At 37.9% G+C, this 24,574-nt stretch overlaps 1 protein-coding gene across 15 annotated transcripts in view; it reads right to left on the reverse strand.

The window, feature by feature from the left end:
* Positions 1-4,494: 4,494 nt before the first annotated feature.
* The window catches only part of LOC117140261 (hepatic leukemia factor), a 52,258-nt gene continuing 32,178 nt past the window's right edge, over positions 4,495-24,574 (reverse strand). For 4 of the 15 annotated variants that reach the window (XM_033303078.1, XM_033303074.1, XM_033303075.1 and 1 more), the window contains 5 exons: positions 9,835-9,876; positions 7,944-8,098; positions 7,314-7,539; positions 6,338-6,579; positions 4,495-6,268 (listed from right to left, as the gene is read on the reverse strand). In XM_033303078.1, coding sequence (XP_033158969.1) covers positions 6,182-6,268; positions 6,338-6,579; positions 7,314-7,539; positions 7,944-8,098; positions 9,835-9,876 — 752 coding nt within the window. In that variant the 3' untranslated portion in view covers positions 4,495-6,181. Of the gene's footprint in view, positions 6,269-6,337; positions 6,580-7,313; positions 7,540-7,943; positions 8,099-9,834; positions 9,877-15,451; positions 17,142-17,382; positions 17,904-20,215; positions 22,239-24,574 lie in introns of those variants that run through there. The other 11 variants (XM_033303079.1, XM_033303077.1, XM_033303070.1 and 8 more) reach the window with 10 other exon arrangements.

The following is a 24,574-nucleotide window of genomic DNA, read 5'->3' on the forward strand; positions in this document are numbered from 1 at the left end:
TGTTGGGGTGCTAGTTTGCCAGTGGGCGTCATTTATCGTATGATGCGCATTTCCGGCGCCACTCAACAGACTACAGCCATATAAACACCAAGCAAACATCAATAATCTCAACAGATACGATCTTCTGTTACTTAAACTAAACTACATATATAAAATGTTGTAAAATTACTCAAACATAGTTTTAGATGATTTAAAATATATAAATATAAAAATAATGTTTATAAAACCTTACTTAAATAACTTAAAAATTAATAAGAAAATATACAATACATTAAACTATATATAAAACTATTAAAATATAATTTTATTTATTCTCAGATATATCATTACAATATGTATATGTTTTATAATCATTAAACAGGTTTTGAAGCTATAGATTTCCTATCCCGATAGAGCTCAGAGTTGCTAAAGTTCGACTGTAATCGAATATCTGCGTTTCATAAGTGTTGTGTGGCTATTACATATCGTTTTGTCATTTAACGCAAATTACGTATACGACGCGTTGACCTCATTTGGGTTGATCAACAAATGCAGTTGTCGACAAACTTGGCTTATACCAACCGCGTCTCTCTTTCCCTCCCCCTCCACTTCCCGTCTTTCTCTTTTGGCTCCGCTTGGCTTGTATTTCAAGCTCAAGTTCAACGTTGTCTGTTAGCGGTTGCCTGCATACTACCAGTTTTCATGCTGCTGCTGCTGCTGCGTTTCCATTAACATTTTGAGTGGCCGTTGTTGTTAACTCATTTTTCGCTTTCGTAAGTCTTGGCCAGTATAAAAATATGCGGGGCGGGCGAGTGGAGTCCGTTTGTGTTTGAGCATTGCTCGCATTTATTTCAACATTTCCCCATAGGGAAGTAATCGAATTGCTACGCCTCGGGTCTGGGTCTGGTTTAAGCCTGCATTCAAAAAAAATGAGCTTGAGAGTTTACAGATTAAAACATGTTAAAATTAACAAATTTTATTTTGATAATTATTTTCAAATTTTTGAATTGAGATTCTAAATGATCTTTAATTTTTTAGCAAATAACGTTACTTTAGTAGTACCATGTATTTTAATACCATGTACAATTATATAATTAAATTTTGAATGTGTACCGGTTATACAGCGCCCATTTCTCAAATAGTTGGCGTTGCTTTTGTTGTTCATCAACGGAAATTAGCTGCGAGTTTCATGTTTGAAATGTTTATTTTGTAAGCAATATATGAGGAAATTAGTTTCAGTTTTTTTTTTTTTTTGCTTTATTATGTTTTTTGCATAATAGTGTATATCACCGATTTGGGCTTTGGTTCAGCTGAATTTGAAATAGGTGTGTGAAGCTGACAAACAAACCATTTCTTTTTTTCGTTGTTTTAGTGAATGTTAATTGAAGTCGGGCGAGTTTCGTTTGTTGACAAGTGGAAGTGAAAATTGGTCTTATGATTGGAATCCATGGAAGTTTTTCGACAGACAAAATGTTGAATGGTATATATTGTTTTAGTGTAGAATGCGCATTTTATCCGAACTTGAAGTTCGTCATTTTTATAGGTTCTTATGTTTCCGGCATTTATTCAGCGACATGTCAACTGCACCCAACAGTTTAACAGCTTATCTCATATCCAGTTACCATTTTCAGATCCTCTCTCCACTCACCAATTATGCAATCAACTTGACCTCCAGTTCCTCAAAACTCTGTATTCCAGCTGCTTTGAAGGCCAACCACTCTGTTTTGGCATTGCTGCCCCAAAGTTGGCTATTCGTTGAGAGGAAAAATCTCGCCTAATGGTATACCATAAAATCCACAGAAAAATTAAACAGTTTTTATGATTTTTTTTTTGCATTTATCGTTTCAAAATTTGTATCTAAACCTTTATTGTTTGTTCTTTCTTGCAGTTTTCGTAAAACAATATTTATTCGCCTTGCCTTAATCTCACTTCTTATCTCTTGAAGTTCCTACTAATTAAATTCAGTTTCTATTACGAAATCAAAGACCATAACAGAAACATAACTTTTCTCATTCGGTTAACAAAATCTACAAAAACTTATACAGAATGTTGTGGAACTTAATATGAATTAAGTTGAGTGTAAAATAATTAACAAATGACTTGACTTTAGGTAGTAAATTATAGCTAATATCTGCAGCATCTCGAGCACTTCTGTTGGAGTTTCTTTAGGTTTTCTCTTTTGTTTTTTTTTTTTAGATTTATTTTGGTTTTGTATATATATCTAGGTACATGTTAGTGTCCTTGCTTAGGCTTTCATCTTTACGTTTTAGCTTAAATTTGGTTTTCATTCGTATTCATTTTGTGTTTTGCATGCTGCCAACAACAATTAGGCTGAGTTTCTTGTGGATTTCTTTTAGCATTGCTCTAATGCCTAAGCTGATCTTTTACTAAGTGTTTTGAGTACCAAATAAAGTTTTCTGGCCTTTTCTTAGGCTTTAAGTTATGCTTTGATCTAGCTTTCGTTTACGCCTCAACTTAAGCTATGGTAGCCTTGTGTTATTTATGAATTTACCTTCAGCTTTTTACGCTTTTCACATATAAAATTATTTGCATTTCGTTTCATTTTGCAAAATTCTCAAAATATAAGTAAAGGCTCTAAAACGCTTTAAGGTCTTTTTTAGTTTTTGGTTTTATTTAATTAATTTAGCTTGATTTTTTGCAACAACTAACAATTTTTGTTTTTTTTGTTTCATCTTTTTTTATCTTACTACATTTAAATATTTTTATTTGTGGATTTTTTCGGGGGCTTTTTATTGATTTTAAAATTCAACAACATTTTCGTCTTTAATAATATGTAAGAATATATTTTTATGTATATATATGTATATAAGTTATGTATATGTGTATAATATTATGTATATATTAGCATTTAATATGTTTCGCATTGCCATTCGATTCGCGCCGCCACTTCCGTTTCCGCTACGCTCCCATTTTTTTAAACTCTTACTCACTAAAAACACTCAGCTCTTGCCCGTTACTTACTTACTTAAGTTATCGCTTTGCTAATTTCTCGTTTTTGTTTGTTTTCTGCTTTGCACTGCAACAATTTGTGTCTTTAGTTACTATTTTTAACCCTGCCTAACGATCTCCTTCCCTTGCCCGTTTGCTATGTAGTTGAGTGTACTATATGCATACAACTAATATCTGTATAAGATAGATATAAAAATCATCAACTACGAATTTATCTACAAAAGTTATTCGCTTGTTTGTTTGTTTTTCCTTGCAGCATGCGTAATTCATTTAACTAATTCTTGTTGTATATAATAAATATATATTAATGCTTATTGTATATTTAACATAATTTCGTTAGTTTTTCAATTTTTATAATTAAACGTTTCATACTTTTCAGTTTTATCGTCTTTTGTTGTTGCTACAAAGTCTACATTTTGTTACGGAACATTCTTATTCGAAAATCTGGGTTTTCTTTTTACTCAAACTCAAGAGAAAATATTTAAATGAAAACGTCTACACAAACTTGTTGCCTAAACCTTCAACAAATACTATTTGCCCTTGAAAAGTTTGCTTTCTTTTGGACTGGCGAAATCCGCGCCCGAAAGTAGACTATAGAATTCGCATCCTCCCCTTTTTGGATGCGTGAGTGTGTGTGTGGTGTGTATATTTGTGTGTCAGCCAAACTAATTTTCAAATATCTTAGTTCAGTTAAGAGTTTTTATTCTGTTTTCGTTTTTATTCAACAATTCTCTACATAAACCAAAAAATTGTCTACAAAAATTCATCTACAAACTACGGAAAACAATAGTTGTTAAAAATATACAAAACTACGCTTAACCAAAGTTGTGTGAGGGGAGGTCTACTGCTCGTTCAATTGATGGCCAGGCAAATGAAATAAGCAAAATATCGCCTTAATATGTTTTCACCTCTACGCGCAATTTATATTACTTAGGTATAAATATTTTTATATAAATATAACATGATTTTTGTTTTACTTCTGGTTTGTTGTACAAATATGTATGTAGCAATTGCTTGAATCTGCTTAGTCGTATAGTCCGCTATTTGAGTTATCCATAAGTGTTAAGTTTATCGTATATACTTGTGTGAATTCATTCAACAACCGAAGCTCAAAAAATTTCATTTTGCAAAATGACACCCAACTTTTTTCATATGTTTTTTTTTTCATTAGGTTAATTGTGGGATTCTTTATTCATTTTAAACGTTATTTTGTGGTTGTTTTCTCTAGGTGGTCTCATAGCAGTGCAAAAGGCTTCAGGGTTAGATTTTAGATTTTTTTGGGATTCGTTTTGATAAACATAAAAAAACAGGGGTTGGCTAAATATCTATATTGCTATATTACTGATTACTATATAATCTTTGTAGTTATTGCGTCTATCGTTAGGGTTAGTTTCGATTTCGGTTACGGCTTTAGGTTTATTTCTTTAACTCTGTCTTGAGATCCATGTATGGTTTTCATTATATATTTACTACAATGAGCTATGTGGCGAGGGGATGGGGCATCTGTGGGGGGTGTTGTGGGTGGATAGATAGAAAATAAACGAGTTTTCAATAGTTAAAAGCAACGCTTAGACTTTTATTATTACACACAAATCGTTTTTTGCTTTCTCACTTTTTCGTTACGCTCATTCTCCTTTATCGATCTTTACTTTTGTGGTTCTTCTTTCAGTTTTTTGTTGGTTTTGCACATTTTTCCATAGAATAAATAAAACTTATTGAAATTTGTTTAGAAGGAGTGCTTAATGGACTTATTTATCTGTTTATAGCTTCCATATTGTTTGCTGAATATAAAATATAAATTTTGCTCTCGGTCGGTAAGTTTTTTTCCGGTTTCATATATTTTCTTAAATTTCTATATAATTGTATGCAGGTAAATGTAACTCAAATGTATAACAAATAATAATAATTAATAAACTTAACTAACGAAAATAGTTGTTGTTTAAAGTAACATAATTGTATGGTATTATGTAAAAATGTTTTGTTTTTAAATTGTTTGTTTAAGATCTTGCAAATCACACCAAAAGAAATAGTTTTTCTTGTAATAAAAGTTAAACGAATAAAATGTTTACAACTAAAAGGAAAAATGTGAAAATTTGTAGAGTGATAGCATGGTATGAAGGGGTTTTTCGTGGATGGTCTGTGTGTATGTAGTTCTTAGTAGGAAGTAAGAAAACTAGTTCTCTCGCTTTAACCAGCTGACTATGTCTGGGTTAGTTTTGGGTTGGTTATTTTAGTATCAAGAAATCAACAACGAAAACTATTTCACTTCTAGTTTTTCATTTCTGTCTGTCCACCGTCTGTCTCTGTCCGTATGTTTTTAATTTTTTTGGGGTTTTCTGATATTTTTTTCATTAGGTTTTTATAAAAATCATAGCTCACTTAAACTAAACAGCTGCCATGTGCCCGGCAACTGAGGAGGGAAGTTCTTTGCTCATCTCTAAATGGTTTTCTCTTAGCGTTCCTTTAATTTTCTCTTTTTTTTGTGGGTTTTCATTTTGCAATTTTTTATACATGTTTTCTTTTGCATTTTATGGTAATTCCTCTCTCGAGTTAATTTGAAAAAAGGCAACGAAATTATTTACAATATGATTTGTTGTGTGCATGTGCATTTCCGTTCACTATTAGCTTAAGAAAAACTTAATCGAACAACTAATTACAAAGAATAATAAAAACTAAAGTAAAAGGGGGAAAACAATAGCAAAAGAAGTCGAAGAAGAGAAGTTTTTTTGCGTAAAACTAGGCTAGACAACTATTAAACAATTTAAAAGATAACAATTCTACGTCTGTGTTTTTTAGGATTCCCATTGCGCTCGGAAGTATGCTACTTTAAAGGCAAAAAGCTTCGGCTGCAGAGCTTTTCAATTCTCTGCTCTCGTGAGACTTTCTTTTTTGGCTACTCTAAAAAATGTTTTTAGTTTCCATTCGGTCGGTTTCTCCTCCTCGGTGTTTAGTTAATTTGCTTTTAGTTTTTAGCATAAAATAAATATTAAAGCGGAGCACGACGCCGTGAGGGGTTTCTTGTGTATGTGTGGGTGTGTGTTTGCTTACTAATTATATTTTTGCATATACATATTTAGATACAATATGTACTTTATAGTGTAGGTTTCATGTCTGCTGTACTAAACATTATTAGTAGTTTTATCATAGTTATGATTATTGTTATTTTATCAATAGCTATTATTATTTAATTGTTGTGGTGTCCTCAGGCCAAGTCACAAAATTGTATTTATCATTACACATCTTGGAATTTCGATAGACGTGCACGCAAGTCCATGTTCTCCTGTTTCAACTGCTCCACCTCCTGATGTAATGTTGCATTCTGCGCGAAATAAATTTGGATTAGTTTGATATAGGGATTAATTTGGGGGTCTTTGGGCAGAGGACTCACTTCCTTCTCCAAGTAGCGTGCCCGCATCGCAATCTGGTTCTCCTTCTGGCGCCGGGCATCGCGGGATCGCTTGGCGGCAATGTTGTTCTTCCGGCGACGTGCCCAGTACTTGTCGTCCTTGAGCTCATCTGGAACGAATTGCTTGCGTGACTTTTTGATCATCGGCTGCGGCTTGAGCTCCTCGTCGGAGAAGGCTCTGGTTCGCGGATCAAAGTCACGGCCCGAGGAGGCGAACGAAAATGCTGGAATATCAAATACTAAATGTTAACAATGGCTCACAGACTGTTTCGTGCTAAATTGACATCGTAAAATCAAAAACCGCCATACGAAAATCCAACAAATTGATGGTAACTCATTGAGAATTAAATGAAATTCGAATTGAATTGAAATTTAAGGATTTGCACAAATTGGAATGGGAATCATTGAGTGAAAGCCTTGCGGGCCTTCGGTTGGTGTCTCTTTAACATTTAGCATTTGATAAGACATTTGTGGGTAACTTAAATTAATTTATATAATTCAGTTATAATTTAAGTTAGAAGCAATGTCCATTCCATTTGTGTTGAAATAATTTAATTTACAAAAGTCAATATAGTTTAGATCGTATACTTGTGTTCATAAAAACTGCATTATTGATTTGATAAAGCACCTGATAGTGATTTGATAACGAAATGTTATCATCTACTTCGATACTTTAAAATGATTGTGATTAAAGTAGCTTTAAGTTGTATCAAACGTATATTACAAACATATTACAAACGTATATTTGTATTTATAATTACAAGTACTTCAGCTTTACAAAAGTAACATATTAAATTTACCGATTATTTCGATCTCGATTTCGGAAATCGATTGTTCTCGACAGCTCGAAACTTTGACTGTCGATCTCAATAGACATTACATGTGATAATGGTTTGTTTTACGATCTCAATTGACTTTTTATCGATGTATCTACAGCGCTATAGCTAGCTATACTCACTTGACTCGGCCGGCGATGGCGGATTTAGCGTGTCCGGACTGATGCAGTCGGATGGCGAGGGCGACCGCTCTCGCTTTGTGGTTATGTGGCCAAGACCCAGAGACAGACCCGCTGCGTGGCCCAGGGAATCAGACCGGTGGCCCAGACCACTGGAGTGGCCCAGATGCGTGCCGGGCAGGCCATCAGGTATGTTGTTCTCCGACAGGAACTCGTCTAGGTCGGCATACTAAAAGGTTGAATGCGAAATAGGCAATGAGCAACTGGACACCAATGTGAGGAGCAGATATTTCCTTGAGGTTAGTCACACGATCTGAGCTCTGATGATGAGAATACAATTCTCGCACTAAGTAAGCAATCGATAACATTCAAGTTAACTGTTTCACCGTGTGTTTTGTCATGACTGTACTTGTGGTTTGTGTGTTTTTAGGCTGTTTCCACTAAGTGCATTAGTTTTTGACTCAAAAAGTGAATTCAATAGTATAATTCACATAACTATTAAAATACTTTCTAATAAGCTAGTGAAATCAGCCTTGTCGTGTAAAATTTTGAGCTTTGTGTGTAATTTTGACCTTTGGAACATTGTATAAAAAGACGCAGCCACTACGCAGCGATGATAGATATGATACTAACTTGTGTTACCTTGAGGTCGGCATCATAGGGCAGGGTCTTGTCCCACAGATTTGGGCCGAGAAACGCTGTTTGCGCCTCAACATTCCAGATGTCGCCCTCCTCCTTGTATTTGTCATCTGGGCAGATGATTTCTTTGCTATTCGATGTGGATTTGCCTGCAACAGAATGGTGGACAATTAGTCAGGGCCATAGCTGATTAGATAGGCAAGTTAAGGGCTTGATATCTTATCCCCATACTTGGAAGTGGGTCAACTACTCTATATTTCTCTATTATATAAAACATTCGAATTCTTTGGGAATAGCATGGGAACTACACGTATAGCTGTAACAATTTCCGCGAATTTCCGCATGCAGCTTTTGGCCATAAAAACGGGTTACAGCCAAACAAAACGAAGCAAAGACACAAAACCAACAAACAAACAAATCACTCACACACACACACACACACACACAGACACAAAGCAAACAATGGCAAGAGGAAGCAGCGGACAGACAGCATACGAAAAGCGAAAGTGAAATTTTTACTACACAGCTTTCAAACTGATTTTTATCGCTTCCAGCTGAGAGAGAAAAAATGTTAAATAAACTTAAAACACTCAACGATGGTTAAAAGCTCTTAGCCCTATTGTAGCGAAGTTGAGTGAGTGATTTTTTTCGAAGCTGCGCATGCGCAGCTGAGCATGATCTTTCTTCGCTCCGCGCTTCTTTGCTGTGATTTCTTTCACGAAACCCGTTTGCTGGCCACAGACAGTAAAAGAAACCAGTTGCCGTCTTTGGTTTCTTCGGCTCGCAATAGTTTCCGCTTTCTTATTCACTCTCACTTTCATTTGCCAATGCTTTTTTCTTGATTTTTTTCCTTATTTTTTCTGGATTTTACAGTTGTTGCTACTGCCGCTTTTTGCATTACGGACTATTGCGAAATTTTATGCCATTTTGCGGCTTGGCTTGCCTCTTTCTTTCCTCGACTTCTTCGGCGCCAAACACACACATTTCTGGTCTGTGCCATGAAGTAATATCTTTTCTTTTTCGATGTGCTCACCAAAGCGTAAGTGAAATGCTCAAGTGTCTGTGAAGTAATATCGGCTGTTTTGGTGAAAATGGGGACTTGCAAATCAAGCCAAATGCATTGGCCCACGGGGCGTATGGGTAACGTATTTATGAGCATCTTTTCCTCTTTAATTGGAATCTGTTGTTTTGTGCTATCCAATTTTTCGGAAAAGATTTATGCACGAAACCAGTGATTTGTAAATGCATTTTAGATAATTTAATTATGTCTTACAATAGTTTTTTACAAATCGAAAACAATTAAAATAATGTAAAGCGGTAATTGATGAACACAAAACGCGTTGGGTAAATGCGAAATTGTTAACATAAGGTAAAAACCAATCATTAAAGTAAATATAATTGGTGAAATAAATTATTTATGAGCTATGTTTATAGAGCTTTAAAAACTAACATTCCATCTACGAATTTTCGTAGGAAGCTAAAAAAATATATATTTATCAGTTAATAATAAAGCTTAATGATTTGATATTAACATAATGTAATTTTCACCAGCTTTCTTAAGCAATTAAGACTTTACAATAAATGTGAAAACTTATCATAACTTTTTTTATTTTGCAAAACGTAGGCAAAACTTTTTACTTTTAAATTGAAACCCAAGAGAAAAACAGATCAATCGTTAATCGTGCTCCGATAAACAATAAAAATACTCAATCAAATATTATGCACAATAAGCCCACAAAACGCATTCAAAAAACAGTAGGAACAAACTTTCGCATGGCAATTAAACAAACACAAATAAAAAAAAACAAAACCAAAATGTCCAAGATACAAAAGTATTATAAAGATTAAACAAACTATAAACAACAAAAGACAAAAACCAAATTACCGTTTGATTTGCAAATGAAACCCAAAAATGGAGATTTCCTGCCTGTAAAACAGAAGAAACGGAAAAGAAAGATAGTAGAAAAGAAATACAATATTGATTCTTTAACAAAAGAAAAAACAATTAAAAGCAGCAAAAACAAATACATGAAAGACACAAAACTAATGGCACAACAAATAACAAAAAAGCGCGTGCAAATGTGATGTAGCATATTTCGTTATAATTTTAATTTGCGATGAACAACAAGTAGGATGTAAATTCGATTCCTTGCAAAAGGTACTTTTACTTTTATTTTATTGTCTTCGAACCGAATTTATATCTTTTTTCGGTTTACTTTCACTGTCATCAACATTGTTGATTTGTGTGCTGAACAGCAGGAATCTTGTCTTTCGGTTTATTTTTAGAAGCGAACCCAAAAACAGGAATTCAACTTAATCTTCTCTTGTTTCAGTTTCTGTTTCAGTTTCTGTTTCAGTTTCGGTTTCGGTTTCAGTTTCTCTTGCCATTTTTTAAGTGGGTCAGCGATTTTTTTTCTGTGTCATCTCTCTGGGAGCCCTCGCACCTTTTATTTTATTTCATTTTACCATTTTTGGTTGGCTCGACCAACGAAATTTCTCATTTTTGGCAATTAAAATAATTTGCATAATTTTCGTGCCATTTTAGTGTGTATTTCACTTTCATTAGAAAGGGAGAGAGATGGAGAGAGAGAGTTCTCCGTTTTTGGGCCTACGACAACAAATTTATTGTTTCTCTGGTGAAACGCGATCACACACTTCCAGTTCTCTTTTTTGGTCAACGTTTTTTATGGACCTAATAACAATATTATGCTTATTACTGGGCATATTATTTTTCTGTAAATTGTTGCCTCTGTGGTCTTTGTTGTGTTAATGGTTGGCCACAATTTTTAGTGGACCATGGTCGGTCGGTTGGTGGGTTTTTCAGATATGTATAAATTTTTGTTTCTTTTTTCGGGAACTAAACTTTCACTTTTTGTTTCGTTTTTTTTCGGGCTTTAGCATGAAACAGCGTTAATTTCGGTTGCTCGGCGGTTTTAGTGACTGTGATTTTGATCAAGTGCAAGTCGACAAGGAAGTGGTGATCAAGTGGAAGGAAGTATGCAGCTTGATGACACTTAACAGCATTAATTTAATGAATAAGATTTGGTGGCATTAAGTGATTATAAAACACTGGGCTTATAGTTTCAACCAGAAAGTGGAAATGATTTTTATAGTTTATTTCTTAAGTTACACTAGCTTCTGATTTTGAAGTAAACATTATTCATCCTATAAAATTTTCCAACTTTTTTAAGCTTATCAACGTATCCATTAATCCAATTAAAATTTCGATTCCCAGACACATCCGTCTCAACTGCCCGAAAGCTCAATTTCCCCCTCGCCGCCCCTCGACAATCGAAATGAAAGTGAGAGTGCTGGAAAAACGAGTCTCGAGCTCCCAATAAACTATCCCCAAAAAAAAAGCAAGCGAAGAAACCAGTTTAAAATACGCAAGCGCAAATCGATTCAACTTCTGGGGGAAGAATTAAATCGGAGACGATGCTGTGACGATATTGCGGAATATTTATGAAAATTAATTAATTCCACGCGAAAGTTTTAGATCGCCTGCATTATCATACAAATAACAATAAAATCGATGCCATTTGAAAATGATTAAGTGTTATAAATATGCGTTGCCAAATTATGCAACTTTGTGCATTTTTCTTCTTTTTGAGCCGCCGACTGACACGTACATGCAACAACAACAACTGTCCGCCCCTTTCACCTGTCTTTCGCCATCTCTCTCTCACTCTCTAGCCATCTCGCTTCCGCTCTCTGTACTTTTAGTCATACGCTGCGCATGCGCAACGATGGCGCAACTGTGACGGCTTGTTTGTTGGTGTTTTTCATGGTGTTGTTATTGCTGTTGTTGCTTGTGTTCGAGTTGTTGCTTTTGTTGCTGTTGCGCCTGAGTGCCTCGTCGTATTACATCGATTTATAAACTATATGTACATCGCACTCTTCTTTTATGGTTTGTTGCCATTGTTGTTGGGGAAGTTTCGCTGTTGTTGTTGTTGCTGGTGAAGTGCAGAAAGTGTAACACTTTCGATTGTTGCGCTGTCTCTGTGTGTTTGCTCTGCTGCTTTTTAGTTGCTTTTGCTGCCTTTTTGTTGCTTTTGCTGCTGCGGCTTTGTATGCATTGCATTCATTCCGTATTTGCGCTCATTTGCATTGCTTTTTTTTTATTCCCTTTTTAATGCCTTTTTACAGCTTTCTGTGTATTTGTTTTATACTACTCTACCGCTCTTTTTTGTGTGAAATTAATTATTTGTGGGAAAATGTGATAGGCTTTGGATTTCCGGGTTGCTAGCACGAACCATTTGTTGCTGAGCGAATTGGACATAAACTATGCTCTGCTTACTCTTATATAATAGCATTAATTAATATTTTGTATCTCTAAATCAAAATGAATATCTCCAAAAACTTATCTAGGGTCTGTTTTTTGTTTGTTCTCTTACAAAATCAATTTAACATATTTGAGCTACTGTTTTATGTTCGAAATATGATTTATTTGTTTGCGTTACTCGTAAATATCAAACAAATTCTACAAAAATCGTACTATACTTCTTTAACAGTTGTAAGTGTCCCAAAAGTATCTGATCTAACTACCGTTCACAGAACGGCGAAGGCTTTCCACTTTTTGAATATCTTTCCAATTGTGCAAATTAATTTTCCCATATTTTTCAAAGAAACAGTTTAAAAGCGATTTCCCCTAACGGCGGGCCGCTTTCTTTGCGATTACGAAATGTAAAGAAAATTATGAAAGACAAACGAGTGGCGGAATATTTTGCAATAGTTTAATTGCCCGAGACTCGGGCGGCGAAAGTGAAAATCCGCAGACAGCGACACAATTTGCCACATACACAGTTTTTCCACTCAACCCATTAGCCCAATTTCAGTTCGAAAGAAAGCAGCAGCCGAAGCAGTTAATTAGCAGAAATAAGGAAGCGAAACCGATAATCATACGTATCGTGTTGGCTCTATCAAATTATAGACTCATGCCATAAAGCGGCTGAAACACGAACGACCACAGACATCGAAACCCAAATAAAATTGCCTCAAATATGCAGAGCACGCTGCCTGGAAACCAACAAAAAAAACGCAACAAAGGAGGCGTGGCTGGGCTGAAACGTAATCAAAACACAGTAAATTCAATCAAAGTGCTTCTGGTCTTTGTGCATTTTTCGTATTATTCGTGCTTTTTTGCCTAACAGACGACGTGTGAACAGATTGCTCATACGCCGCATGGTACACGAGGCAAAAGCCACCGTTAAAGCCTCTCTTTCGGCCACTTTCACTGATTCAAGTTTCTCACCTGGCAGCGTCGCAGTAATTCGCACGTTTTACCGTTACCGCTTCGCGATTGCGCAACACCCAACACACACACACACACTGTGCGAGTGTCGGCCAAACACAAACACAGCCATAGCCACAATAAATTGGCAACAATCTTGCGTTTGGCCAAGACGAGTAGCCCGAGCACTTTGATTGAAATAACTGTAATACGTTGCATTTTGGCAGGCCGCCTATCTGGGTGAGTGTGTGACGACGCCTCGTCGCTTGGCTTGGGGTTTCTAGGCCCCCTCCATTAGCCATTAGCCCCCCCACTCCGATTTTCGCCTTTTGGCATGTTTCAGGGGCGCAGCGAAGCCACGACGCTTCCCGCGCAGATAAACCAAACGAAAGGAAGTCATGAATGGCCAGATTGGAGGCGCCTCGAACGGGGCAAGTCAATTGAAATTGGAGGTGTTCGTGGTGGCTATGCTCGTGGCTTTGATAGAACCGTAGAAACTCGAGCAGGTAGAAAGATATTACTAAGGTGACAGAAGAAGAAATATTATAAAAAACCATGTTGCATGTACTCCAAACTGTTTTGCAAGAAAAAACTTTCAATTAAATAGATTATTATCAGAAAATGGTTGTATAAAACAGTTAGTGTGCAATAAGTTAACTTTTTCGATTAAGATATATTGTAGATTTTTTTTCTTTTGCCAATTTAGTTTTGTATACTATTTTTCCCACGCCTAAATCACCCTCCCAACTATTTGAATAACTTTTGAATATTAACACAGAAAACCCCCGCCATTTATCTACATTGTTTTTTGGCAACTTTCGAAATTGTATATTTTGATTAAGATAAAATTATATCCCACTCTGCAGAGCTGAACTGGAACCCTTCCACATATTTCTTCTCGTTTTTTGATTTTTTCTTTTGGCTTTCAGCTTGTCTGTCTCTCTGTTTTATTTCAAGAAGAGCCAACAGCGAGCAGAGGCCACAAAAAAAAAAAATTATCAAAAAACTACCAAAAGGCAAAGAAAGAAATGAATTTAAAAACTGCCGAAAAAGTGAAAGTTAATTTTTGGTGATGTTGCTAAGCCGGCAGAGCAGCTGGCTTGTTGTTGTTGCTTTTGCCAGTGGCGTCGGCGTTGTTGCTTCAATGTAAAATGTAAAAACGCATTTTTTTCGGCAGCCGCTAAAGAGCCGCTTATGATTTTGATATTGTTTGGCCACCCTGGACACCTATAAATTATGCGGCGCAATGTCAAACAGTAAAAGTAAAATTACCCTTTTGTTGCCGCTTTATTTTTTGGCAGATCAACTTTGGGTGATAACAACAAAAGGCCAGCGACGAGACGAGAGTCAAGAAAAAGAGCCAAAAAGGCCGCGCCAGTCGGCTTTTAAATACATCATAATAAAAACAAAAAAGTAGCGCCTGGAATATGCAATATACACAAATATATATATATATGGAAAGCACCCAAAAGTCAGAAACGAAAGTTGTCTGGAAATGTCGCGTTCAACAAGTTGTTGCCGTATTTTGGCCCTTGCCGAGAGCATGGCCTAAAGTCGAAAGCAAAAGTGATTGTGAAATGCCAGCGACTCGGACTCGAAGAGCCCCAACCGAAAGGTTTGAAAGTTGAGCTACTACACTCGCGCCAACCTACCCCACGCGGAAATGTCAGCTGAACCCATACAGCAGCCCCCAAAAAATAAAACTAGAGAAAAAAAACGGAGAAGAAAACCCCGCCTGTCAGTCGTCATAAGCCATAGGCTCCCCAATTGGACGTACAGCCCCCAATCCCACAGTTCCCATCCCCCTCCGCCGATCGATGTAAGCTGACTTTCACACTACATCAGGGTCGTTTTCTGGGGGGGGGGGGGGGGGTGGCTGCCGTTGGGGTGCGAAAAACTAGCCAGGCATACAATCAATTTGGGGAAATGCAACGGCAGAAACCGGGAAATAAACTTAACCCACGAAGGTCAAGAGCAATCAGCATTTCGAAGGGTATTAGTTATTCCATCAAGAGAACATGTTGTGGCGAAAAAAACATTTCAAATCCATTTCAAATCGATCAAATCTAATCAATTGTATTTAGTCAGCTCTATAATATTAATTATCAAGCTTATTTTTATTTTGAAAGAAACCACTTTTCCAACCCAAATAATGATTGTTTTATATATAAATATTATAGCTATATGTTGAATATTTATGTATTTGCTAAACCGTTATTTCCAATAACATCGTTGTATTTGTTGTGTTTATTTAATAAATGCTGATCCATACCGTTCAAGTAGTTGGCGTGTTGCTTCCACAATTGTTGCACCTGGAATTGTGTCCATCGATTGTTGTCATCGCCACCAACTGCATTGTTATTATTATTGTTGCTATTGCTGTTTGTGTTATTGTTGTTGTTGTTGTTGCTGTTGTTGATTACACCCACCAGGCTGTTGACCAAACTATTCTCGTGCGCCTGCTGTTGTTGCGCCACCGCAGAGGCGGTGTTCACTGTGGGCGTGGCATTGTTGCTGGCCGCCAGATTGGCATTTGGTGTGGCTGGATTGTTGTTGTTATTATTATTATTATTGCTGTTGTTGTTGTTGTTGAGGGAGGCATGGTTATTGATAATTATATTGAGATTGTTGTGATTGAGTATGTTGTTGTTATTATTATTACTGTTGCTGCCGGGACTGCCGCCCGTGACGTTGTTGCTACTCGCATGTTGCTGCTGCTGCTGTTGCTGTTGCAGGTTGTTGGCAGCCACAGCGACCACAGCAGCTGCTGCATTCACATTCACATGCGCCAGATGTTGCAGATGATGTTGCAGCAGTTGCGTGGGCGGCGGCAGCGTTCCACTTGCCACATTGTTTCCATTGCTCAGATTGTTGAGAAGCTGCTGTTGCTGTTGCTGCTGCTGGTGTTGCATGTTGCCGCGCAGCAGATTGTTGTTGCACGCCACATTGAGATTCGAGTTGCTGGTGTTGCTGTTGTTGGCATTGTTGCCGCCACTGTTGCCGGCCAACAAATGCGGCAGATTGTGCACCACTTGCAGTGGCAAGCTGCTCAGCGGTGGCAAGGCCGCCGTCTGCGACATGTTGCCGAGCAACTGTTGCTGCTGGTGTTGCTGCTGCTGTTGCTGCTGCTGCTGTTGCACATTCTGCAGCAGTTGCAGCTGCTGTTGCTGATGCTGCATGCCATGTTGCTGCTGCTGCTGCTGTAGCGCCAGTGCTGGCGGTGGCATTTGATAGTCCATTCTCATTGCTGAGATCACAATTGGTTTCACTCCCGGCTCAATTCAATGTTATTTACTGCATGTATCACTTAGCTGGCCATGTGTGGCACAAACATGTTGCTGCTGCTACTGCACTGGCGGTTGGCTTAATTAACAACAAATTGGAATTTAGAACCGAATAAAAGCTTTTATCGCACGTTGCTGCCGCTGCTGCTGCTGCTGTTGCTGCTGCTGTTGCGATCAGCGCAGCAACAACATCAAAAACAGAGAGCGAGCTTCACTTTGCTACTCAGAATTTGAGGCGAGTGCTTTGGCTCTGTTTTTGTTGCCTTTTTTTGCACTCGCAATTTTGCTATTGTTTGTTTTGTTTGCCTTTTTCTATTATTATTCGTTGTCAACTATTCCGTGTACTGAGTGTTGTTTTATTTAATTTTTTTTTTTTTTTTTTGTATTTTTTTATCGCTGTGTGGGGCTGGGCCCGTTTGTTAAGGGGTTCAGTTCTCGCTGCCCACCGCTTTTGAATGAGAAAAGTTTGACCTTGAAGCGGCAGTAGAAAAAAGCAAAATAAACACCCAGCTAAATGTTTTCGCTATGCGTTTTTGCTATTTTTCAGACTGATTGTCGAACTTTTTTTCTGTGAGTCGACGCGAATTTTTATTGCAGAATTAATTTTTGTTTGTCAGCGAATGTTTGGGTTGTTCCTCAGCAATTCGTATTGCTATTTGATGTTGGGTATTGACAGTTCTAATAATTATATTAAATTTATTTTGTAAATTTTATGATCTTAAAAAATGAGCATAGAAGAGATTAGGGATTTGTTTAATTAGATTTCGTAAATTTTTAATTTTTTTCTGAGATAAATAAATATTAAGCAAGATATAATATTTTAAATCAAACTTCAAACAAGATCATAATAATTTACAAAATATAGTACTGACTGTCAGTTTTTATTTTAGTAATTCGTTGTTTGCAATCTTATAAGCACCTTTGGTTTATTCCAAATATTAAATTTTATATATTCGATATATCTATGTGTTATACATTAACTTGTATATTCCTTTCAGGAATTTCACTTTACGATCTTTTGATCACAAATTTCTTATATTCGGGAGATCAACAAATTTCGAGCACTGCACAATACATTTTAATCCAAGAAGGGGGGGCTGCTCCTAGAGGATCGATCCTCGCCAAACGAAAAGCTTGGGTGGTTGGAATTCGGAATTGGATGAAGGAAACGAAAGTTCACAAGTTCGCACGAATTCGAAAGCGCCGTGCTAAAGACGAAGACACGCGTCGTATACGTATTATTTTATGGCTTTTTCTTCTTTTTTCGCTTTTCGGCGGCTTTTCGTATTGTTGGTGAGTGGGGATTTCTGAGTTTTCGGAATTGGATGGTTGGCTATATATTTATGTGATTTGGTTTTTATGTTGTTTTAGGTTTTTGGTAGAGAGCCGTCAACCGAACCGGTGCCGCCGGACTGCGAACGTCGAGTGAACGCGCGCGTCGCCAGCGCGATGAAACGCAGCTTCGCAGCTGAGCAGAGAAGCAGAGGAGCACAGCAGCAGAGAAATGCAGAGAAGCGGAGAAGTGGGATAAAAGCCAGAGCAACCGAGTGAAAAGCTAGGGAAGCAGCAGCGAAGTACAAAAAAAAATACAAAATAAAAGCCAAACTTGAAACCGAAAGCCTGAAAGCCCACTCGTCCCGTCTTGCTCTTCCCCACTCTCTCTCACTCTCTTTCTCCGCATTCGCTTGACTTTTTTTTGCGCATTCCGCCTGTTTACTTTCTTTCGCGCCGCCTGGCAAAGTTCGCCGACGTCGGCGTCGCTGCCGCCACGCTTGGCGGGAGCTGCGCTGCCGACGCCGACGTCATGCGGAAGCAGATTTTCCGCTGCCCACGAAAGCAGCAGCTTTGTTTTGAGTCAATCGCAAAAAAGCTTTTCGCTCTTCTAATTGAGTGATATTTTCTAAGCTCGAGTTGGATATTTTTGAAAAGAATTTCAAAAAAATTTTTGGATACAAAATGTTTTTTTAAGGTTGTATCTTTTGATCTTCATTCTAATATCCCCTTTAGATAATGATTGTTAGTAAATGAAACAAGACAAAAGCTTACCATTAACAGTTTTAGCAAACCACAAAATTACTTGTACTCACAAAAATATCAATAACAGTTGAAAATATTGTGTTTCGATGCTTACCTGTAAATAAAAGAAAGTGAAAATTTAATTAGAACAATGTTTTTTCAACAATAGGGCAAAATTGCTTTAGTAGATAGTAGATATTTGCTATTGTCAAGGGTGGCGGAAATTTCTCATGCATGGGGTAAGGGGTGACCACCCACAGAGCCAACTGACATTTATCCATTTTAGCTTTCCCCACTCTTCCCACACATTAAAACGAAATTCATACAAATTATTATACATGCCGCCTTAAAAGGTCAGTTCCAGTATATTCAATAGCGAAAATTTTCACCAACCCCCAGCAAAATACAACAAACAATCGAGAGGGAGAGATGATAGAGCACCCACACATCTCATTTGCCATATGCATTTCCATATCGTCAGTCATAAAAATCTCATCAGCCTAATTCCGAAATCTAATCAAACCAAATGTATTTCCTCAACGTTGACCAACTGAGGTCAGTTAAAAAAAAAAGGGAAACGGAAAAACCCATGAAAATTGGTGGCAGCTAAGCCGCGATTTTTGAAAGGATTTGTGCCAAATGCATTGACAAAGTAGATCAAAAAAGGTGAAAGGATGTGCCAAAAAAACACATAAAACACACAAAACTGTTTGAATTGAAACCCTTTTAGGCCAGCCAACTAAATGCCAGGCATGTGGATCGGTTTCATGATTATTAAATGGAAAATTTAACGGCATATAAAGTAATTTTCCAGTTCTAATTGCCATGCATAATGAGAATTCCTATGGGCCAGCTACTAAGAGAGTCATCAACTGATAAGATATAGGTGTTTTTGTACACAGCCACTTAACAATACTGCGCTATATACCAACTAAATTTAGTTAATTCACTGGCAACGCAATTTGGCGTAGGTCGAAAAATAAATAAAATAAATTGTTATCTGTAACACGAAGGAAATTGGTGAAAATAATGAAATAGCTTTTGTGGTAGGCAGCAAGCCAATTTACTTGGAGATTCCTCGATGCAAAGATACATTTGCAAATGTATCTACATTTCGAATTCCATTTCCTATTCAATTCGAACCGTCGGCGACGTCAGTGAGTATAGTATATACGGGCTATATTACTATATGTATATAAACTATACTATATAGTCCAGCTGAGCTCACGTGTGCGCGGCAAGCTTTCTTGACTTTTGCGCTTTACGAGCTCGCAATGCGCAAAGTTCTCGGCCGCTGACGTCGGATGATATCAGTCCCAGTGGCCGGGATGCAGATAGACGTTCTACAGACATATCGCACTGGGTTACCAGACATACATATGTAAGAGTATATATCCAGACTTCCCAACGGAACACTCATGGAAATCCTCTGAACTAGTCATACACTTTATCAGTTGTCGGTTTCTCCCCCTTTAAGTGTACTTTTTTGTTCTCAAAACCAATTAGTTATTCAGACAACTATTTACAACTAATGTTTAAGACAACCAAGAAAAGTCGAAGTATCTAAGCGGTAGAAAGATATATATTTGTTCATATATATACGAATGCAAAGTACGTCTGTTAAGTAGTACTTTTCTATTTTTCTATAGTTAACAAACCATTTAAGGTCATTACTATACATCCAATATATATTTTCCAACCATTTTCCCTCTTTTTCCTCAAGTTTTTCACCTCACCTGAGCTGGCTGGCTGAAATCGCGCTTTCAAGCTGTTCAAATGGTTGTGATGCTCGTTGGCGATCACAGCCGCTGCGACGGCATTTGCCACATGTTGCACGGAGGACACATTGTTGTTGCTGTTATTGTTGCTATTGCCACTGTTGTTGCCGTTATTGTTGTTGCTATTCTGGCCGGGATTTCCGCCGTTTCCATTACCAGTTGCCGCGACAACAGCATTACCATTGCCACTGGCATTCCCATTCGATCCCTGGTTGCCACTTGCAACTGCAGCGGCTGCTGCAACAGCGGCAGCATTGCAACTGGCAGCAGCAGCTGCTGCAGCTGCAGCGGCATTGCTCTGCGGATCCATGAAGGAGTTGCGCTGGTAGTGGGGATTCTCCTGGTAAATCCTCTGGTACGTCAGCGTGGGCAGCGTCCACGAGTTGTTCGTCTTGTAGTGGAAGTTGCCGGTGCCGAAAATGGAGTGGGGGTTGGTGTTGCCACCGGTATTCCCGGCTGCAGCAGCAACGGCGGCCGAGGAGAGTGTATGGGCCAGCTGGGCGGCATGATGCTGCTGCTGTTGCTGTGCGTGCTGCTGTTGCTGCTGCTGGTGGTGTTGCGGCGCCTGCTGCTGCTGCTGTTGTTGTTGCTGCTGCTGGTGTGTATGATGCGGATGCAGCGGGTGGCCGTGATGTTGCTGCTGCTGCTGATGCTGGGAGTGCTGCTGTTGCTGCTGCTGCTGCTGCTGCAGGACATGCTGATGGTGCGCTTGATGGTGCTGCTGTAGGTGCTGTTGGTGTTGCTGCTGTTGATGCTGCTGCTGCTGTTGCTGATGGTGCAGGGCGGCGGTTTGTTGCTGCTGCTGCAAGGCCCAGGCATTCACGCCATTGTTGCTGGTGGCACCTGCACCGCCGCCTCCTGTGGCGCTACTCTTGCCCGAATCATTGCTGCTAACACTGCTGCGATGGTTGTCCATGGTTCCCGAGGATCCTGTCATGCTGCCATCATTGCCGCTGTCGCTGTTGCCGCTGCTGCTGTTGTTGCCGCTGCTGTTGTTGTTGTTGTTGCTGCTGTTGCCACCGCTATTGCCCGCCGCTGCAGCAGCAACTTGCGAGTTCAGCTGCTGGAAATACTGCGACAGGGTGGCATTCGCGTGCTCCTGGGCAAAGAAACTAGTACACGAGTTCGTATCCGACGACATGATCACTGGTTCAACAACTGGGTTCGATATTCACTGGGTTAATCCTTCACTGGTTACGGCTAATCACTGTTTTCTGATGATCCTAGGTGATCACCTCCTTGTGCTGAACGTGGTTGAATTTGCTGGTCAGCAGTATAAACTTTGGGCCACGGCCGAAAGTTGTGCGCATTGTCTTTACACTTGGGTTCACTTTAGTTTTTTTGTTTTTAGCATAAACGCTTGTCTGTGTTATCTGAAAATATTGTGCTTTTGTTTTTGAAAAACCCAGATTAGTGTTGAGCACTTTGGTATGTTGCTGCTTTTTATTTGCCAGTCAATTGATAGCCAATTCGTTGTTGCTAATGAACAGGTGATAGTGGGTTAAAAATGTTGGGAGTGATTCAGTTTTTCAGTTTTAGTAGTGAGTATTGAGTATGGGGAAGCGATTTTGGTAGCAACTGATAATGAATGCGCTTGTTTTCGTGTGGTCAGGGAATGCACTTTGTTTTCGTCTATTTTTGTATGATTTTTATTTAGTTTTCCATTAGTTTTTATTGATGATCATGATGATAAGGAATAAGAAAAGGCATTGTATAGTTGTATAGTTTGCGCTTTCTTTTAGTTCAATCAATTTTGTATAATAAGATTTTTGTGACGCTATAGAAATCTTAAAGTGGAATCAATAGGTACAAAGGCTTTCCGTGTTCTTTGTGGAATTTTTGCAATCAAAACATTCACGGTCATTTATTTTAAAACGAGACAAACTAATAATTATTTGCCAATTAAACTGTATATCAAATCAACCGAGTCAAAGGCTTCAAATGTTATTTAAAACATTATTTCAACGTATGTAAATTTGGAATATTTTCTATATATAAATCAAAACAAATAAATTATTATTTGCCAAATCAATTGAATTATCCTTTTCTTTGATGAATAACTCTTATTCCTCTCAGCCTTTTGTTGAATACCTTTTCTTATTCTCAGAATTTGTTGCTGCTTGGATATGAGATCGTTTTTTGCTTTGAGTTTAGCTGGTTCGTATTTTTCTTTCTGGAGTTTGTTGTTTTGTAGAAAAATTAAAAATAAATTAAACTGTTTGAAATTAGATCCGTAACTTTAGCGCTGTTGTTTAAAGATTCTCGAGAGATCTCCGGATCTCTCGCTTTTTGTTTCTCTCTCTTTCACTCTGCCTCGTTCGATCTCTCTCTCTCTTTCTGCGTATTTATTTTCTTTTTAATAATAGTAATTATTCGAATGACACACACACACACTTTAGATTGATTTCACAATGGATTGCACTTGAAACTTGATAAAACAAAAATTGAGTTCCTCGATTTATAGTTCTTCTAGAACTATTTCTGTTGCTTGAAAAATCAATTTCAATTAATTTATTTTGTTGAGCGTAGAAATATTTTTGATTTTCCCGCTCGAGTGGCGAAAACACGGAACGAGCTGCGACGATTTTCACATGAGAACGCGATGCGACAGAATGCCGGCCGAGTAATTTTCTCGGTCTCAATGTCCGTCTCTGGTTTTCCTCTGCCGCCGCCGCTGCAGTCGTCGCTGCAGTCGACGTCGCAGTCGCCGCTACCGCTCTCTCAGCCAGCTAAAAATTGCAATTTTCTGCAAGTAAGTCGGCTTACGTAAAGGGCGGAGGTCCGAAAACAGTTCCCCCTCTCCTACTTTGATAATTGTTTTACTGGCTTTTTTTTATCAAATGTTGGTAGCGCAAAATATTTGTATATGTACAACAAATATTTTTACATACAGCATAGGGAAATTTATTAGCATTACTACTCTATTAATCGATTCAAATGCCAAAGGTATTTTTAGTAACGTTCTTGGTAGATATTCAACAGTGTTATATGTATCTACGAGCTCAGATTTAGTATCAGATCTATTATTAATTACATTTCATTTAGGACTTAACTTAGTTTGTTTTCCTAAATCTATTAACATCAACATCTCATCAATAATTTTATTTTAAACAACTTAGTTTTATGTTAGTTATTTCAACAAATCTCATATTATTCTAGTTACAAAATTTATTTTTTAAAAACATTTTTATTTTTTTTTTAAATGATTGCTATTAACTTGGACATAGCTATATTTATTTGTATATACTTGGGGGACTGGGGCAGCGACGCCCGCTGAGGCAGCGCTGCTGCGGCCAAGTCACGCGGATTTCAATATGACCCAAAGCCCACTGTCTAGCACAGTTCTAAGCACGTGTTGCGGACACACCGGGCACACACACATCCGCAAATCAATTGAGAGAGAGCGAAAGAGAGAAAGAGAGTGCACGTTGAACGACAAGCGCACTCAAAGATACAAATGGGCAGGCACAAATACACGTACCGATAGGGTGACAAAATGCAACTCAAAAGTTTCCAGTCGATTCGCAATAGAGCGCTATTTCTGTCCCCCGTGTAACGGGTGTACCTATGGCCACTAGACTATACACATCAGCTGGAGTGCGTGGCCGATTGGCCAATTGGCGTGCCAATATTCGGTTAATTCGGCACTGGTGCGTCTGCAACACGTGACGTATGCGTAATGTGCTTCAAGGGATTGCCTCTGTGCCACCAACTAATTACCGCTGCGTCATTCCCAGTAAGTAGATCTTGTGGGCGGAGGTGGTGGGGGTCTGGAGTTGGGTGCTTTACACTCCGGGCGAAAACCCAATGAAACGACGTAGTAGCTGCAACGGAGCGTATACTTAATCTGCATTCTATCGAAGGCGATAAACTATTGGCGTAGGTCGCCGTTTTTCTTGGAAATTTCAAAAAGTATTCAAACTATTCGAGGGCTCAATCAAGTTTAAATAATTATAATAATTGTTCTCTGTTGGCATAGGTCTGGCAAATTTTCTTAGAAGTTTTGTATAATACACTAAATACTTCCCCAATGATCATCAAAGATTTTATAACTATGAATCAGAGCTGTAAACAATTTGGAATAAATTATAAAATCACATTTATGATACAATTACAAAGATACTTGGGTTATTTAAGAAATTTTTAATATTTAAATATTAAATTTAGGACGGCAATTAATACCAAGCCCATACTCATATAATTATTAAAAAAAATAATTATAAAAATTAAATAAAAAAATATTATTAAATTTGTAAGGTTCCATCTTTTGTAAAACCAATTAAAAAGAATTCCACGAATATCCTGTCAATTTTTCCA

This window comes from Drosophila mauritiana, chromosome 3L, assembly GCF_004382145.1.
Source record: "Drosophila mauritiana strain mau12 chromosome 3L, ASM438214v1, whole genome shotgun sequence".
Classification (NCBI taxonomy): domain Eukaryota; kingdom Metazoa; phylum Arthropoda; class Insecta; order Diptera; family Drosophilidae; genus Drosophila; species Drosophila mauritiana.